This window comes from Penaeus monodon, chromosome 20 (genome assembly GCF_015228065.2).
Source record: "Penaeus monodon isolate SGIC_2016 chromosome 20, NSTDA_Pmon_1, whole genome shotgun sequence".
NCBI lineage: Eukaryota > Metazoa > Arthropoda > Malacostraca > Decapoda > Penaeidae > Penaeus > Penaeus monodon.
Genome location: NC_051405.1, coordinates 21,338,225 through 21,341,509, shown reverse-complemented (window position 1 = coordinate 21,341,509; position 3,285 = coordinate 21,338,225). Strand labels below are relative to the sequence as shown.

Below are 3,285 nucleotides of genomic sequence, written 5' to 3'. Positions count from 1 at the left end.
CCTGGAGAATCAACAAGGGGTAATGATCTGATTTTCTTGTGTTCTTTGAGTGTGTTTTTCAGCTGTTTGTACGTAATTCCATACCAAATGTACTTCACATCTCGCACCATGAAATCTTCCACATAGATATTATAGGCCCCTGAGGTGGCAGTGAGAATGTCAGGGAGATATGGGAGCTTCTTAATTTGAATGATGGAGTCGTACACTGATGGCTGCAAGAGTTGTGCTATTCCATTTGCAATCAAGACAGCAATCTGTGGTACAGTAAAAAAAAAAAAAAGTAGATCTGAGTTAAATACAATTAATATGAATGTGGATATTGTTAATCAAAAATTGGAAAAGAACTAATGGCAGTGTGATGCCAAAGAAGGAAATACCAAAATCTGATTTCAAAAAGTGTATACAACATTTGTGACATGAATAAAATAAATATGAAAAGGAAACCTATGAATGGTGGAGGTCATAAAAGAAAAAAGTTACAGAAATACACAACACTCACCATTACAGGAAGAATATGTGTAATCTGGCCAGTGAGTTCAAAGACAATGACAGAAGTGGAGATGGTGTGGGTGACAGCCCCTGCTAATGCTGCCGCACCCACAATCGAGTAGCCGCCTGTGGGAGAATGTGGATGTTCAATATACTAAAGAGTAAGGACGATATTATGCTTTATGCCCCTTTTATTATTTGGACATCATTTCTCTCTCCACCAAAATGTGACTTACCAGGTATAATAATGTGATTGTGTCCTCCATATCGCAAGCCATTGGGGAAACTGACAGCCATGGCCTCTCCTACAATCCTTCCAAGAGCTGCCCCAATCTTGAAGACTGGGATGAAGATACCAGAAGGAACAGGTAGTGTGCTGGCCACCACACTGCCACAGAACTGTTTGGAGGAAGGTATAAATGCTGTTTTAGTCCATTTATTAGTTTCTGCAGTAAGAAGGCAATAATTATCCCAACATTTAATATGTAAATGGTAGAGATATGTCACCTTTCATCATACCAAGACCAAAAACATCCTTCAGGAAAATATTTTTACCGTAAACAGCATGTATATAAGCAGGTTGATGAATATGCCAGTCCAAGGAGTGCGCCAGTTCTCTACAATCTCAAATTCGTGGACACTGTGATCTGCCTTTGTCCATGTAACATTGCTGAATAGCTCCACCACCTGTGTGACAGAACAGTGCATTAAAAGGAGAGTTTAATCCCTATCATTGCTAGGGGGCGGGATCAATATCATTGGCAATGAGAATAAAATTTTGCAATGAGGGAGACTAACTATTCATCAACTGAAGAAAAAAAAGTGTAAAAAAGTTGAGGAAGAATAGAATAAAGACTTATTCGAGGATTTAAAATTCTGTGACACAGACTTATCTTTGCTACATTTTGACATTACTAATCAGTAATATGAAAAAGTAATGATGAATGTACCAAATGAAGTTGCTAACAATACTGCAATAACTAATTTTACACTGACGGATCCAGGATTTTTCCAAGAATGGGGGAAAATGGAAAGAGGACAGGGAGCTCTAAAAGTCATAAGAAATAAGGTTTAAGGCAGATTAGGAGTTAGCAATTTTTTTTTTTTTTCTCAACAAGCACTTCAGTGGCATTTTCTGGTAAGGAAACTGGTTACACATACATACAGTACTATTTGTGAAAGTTTACAGGAAATTATCTGCACCTATCATGTGAGCCAATATTTTGTTACCAATGATAGCACAACCCTATTACACTGTAACCTATATCATCCACATATATCTGTATGCAGTGTATTACTGAGTGTGCAGTTTATTAGTACATCGGAGGCAGCCCCCAAACCCTAGATCCGCCATTGCAATTGGGTTCCTTTTATACTAATTAAAGATATCATATGAAAGATGATCATAATGATTTTATTTGTTTTTTATAATATTGGTGAAATATAACCAATCACAACATGCTTGCTACTGATATATTTTCAGAATAACCATCTGTTATTTTGTGGGTAGTGGAAAAAGTAAAACAAGAATAACTACTTGGTACAAACACTAATTGTATACTCCTCACTCAAAGCAACCTTCAATGCATGCAAATAAATCCTAAAACGTTTATTATCTAAATGACAAAGTAATACAACTCCACTTTAATAGACGATAAACTTTTTTTTCTAATACTAACATTTGTTTCTAAGACCAACATATGACTGCTATGACTGTGATGTCAAACACACAGTATGTACTTCTGTAAGTACTGGTAAAGACTTCATACTCCTGTACATGCTGCAGGCATTATATCTATGCTCTCTGTTCTAGAGTTCAAACATAATTTGGATAACGATCTTTTTATATACACAAAGACAGCAAATTTGCAAGATTTAATCAATCTCTTTCATCATTCCCAAAATAATGAAGCATTACTCTTTAAAAACGGCGGTAATGCACTAAGACTTACGAAGTATCTTATTTGGATAAAAATATTCTTACAATATGTAACCTCTGTTCAAGAGCATAGAAGCTACACATCAGCTCTGTCTAAAAGCCATAATGCATCTTGTGAAAGTCATGCAACACGCATATTCAAGTCAATGATTAGTTAGTAGCAACAAGAGAGTCATGTCTCGCATATTCAGCTTCTAAAATATAAGAAAGTATAAAACCTTAAAAGTGCGCAAAAATACCGACCGGGTTTTTTAAATTTGACCATCGGCTCTTTGGCTTCGTCTAAATCTCAGATTATTTATCTTTTCTTTTAACATGCAGACGCTCTTTGGGCCAAATTATAACATCTTTTTCACCAGACGGAACAAACCTGCGCCTCCAAACCACCACACAATACAAGGAGACTCCTAACCTAAAGGTCCCGGGGAGCTCCTGGCCTGCCTTACTTGGTGATGTGTGGTGAGGTGCGCGGCAATGAACTGGCCTAGCCCGTCCGGAAAGGTGAGTGACATGAGGACCACAGTTAACAGCAGGGGGTACAGCAGCCGGCTGAGGGGGAAGAAGAGCATGCCAGGCAAAAAAGCCCATTTTAGGGGGTGTAAGCAGGTGGAGAATGCTTGAACGAGAGAGCAAATACTCCTTTTCTTTTGTCTTTTTAAAGGGGGACTGGGAGGAGAGTTTATAACGCGAAATCAAAGAATAAGTCCAATAGTTGAGGCGCAAAATGGCGGCGGGTCTTCGGAAGAACTTTAAAGAAGAAAAAAAAAAAGCGGGACGAAGGCTGTTTGTGCGTGTGTGGGAGGGGAGAAAACGCGATCAATAAGAAAAAAGCAAATTATAAAAAAGAAACGTGGGGC

At 38.0% G+C, this 3,285-nt stretch overlaps 1 protein-coding gene across 1 annotated transcript in view; it reads right to left on the bottom strand.

The window, feature by feature from the left end:
- The window catches only part of LOC119585702 (chloride channel protein 2-like), a gene marked incomplete in the record, with an annotated part of 67,264 nt that overhangs the window by 9,712 nt on the left and 54,267 nt on the right, over nucleotides 1–3,285 (bottom strand). Inside the window, 4 exon segments of the mRNA XM_037934376.1 lie at nucleotides 4–254; nucleotides 500–615; nucleotides 726–888; nucleotides 1,045–1,176. Coding sequence (XP_037790304.1) covers nucleotides 4–254; nucleotides 500–615; nucleotides 726–888; nucleotides 1,045–1,176 — 662 coding nt within the window.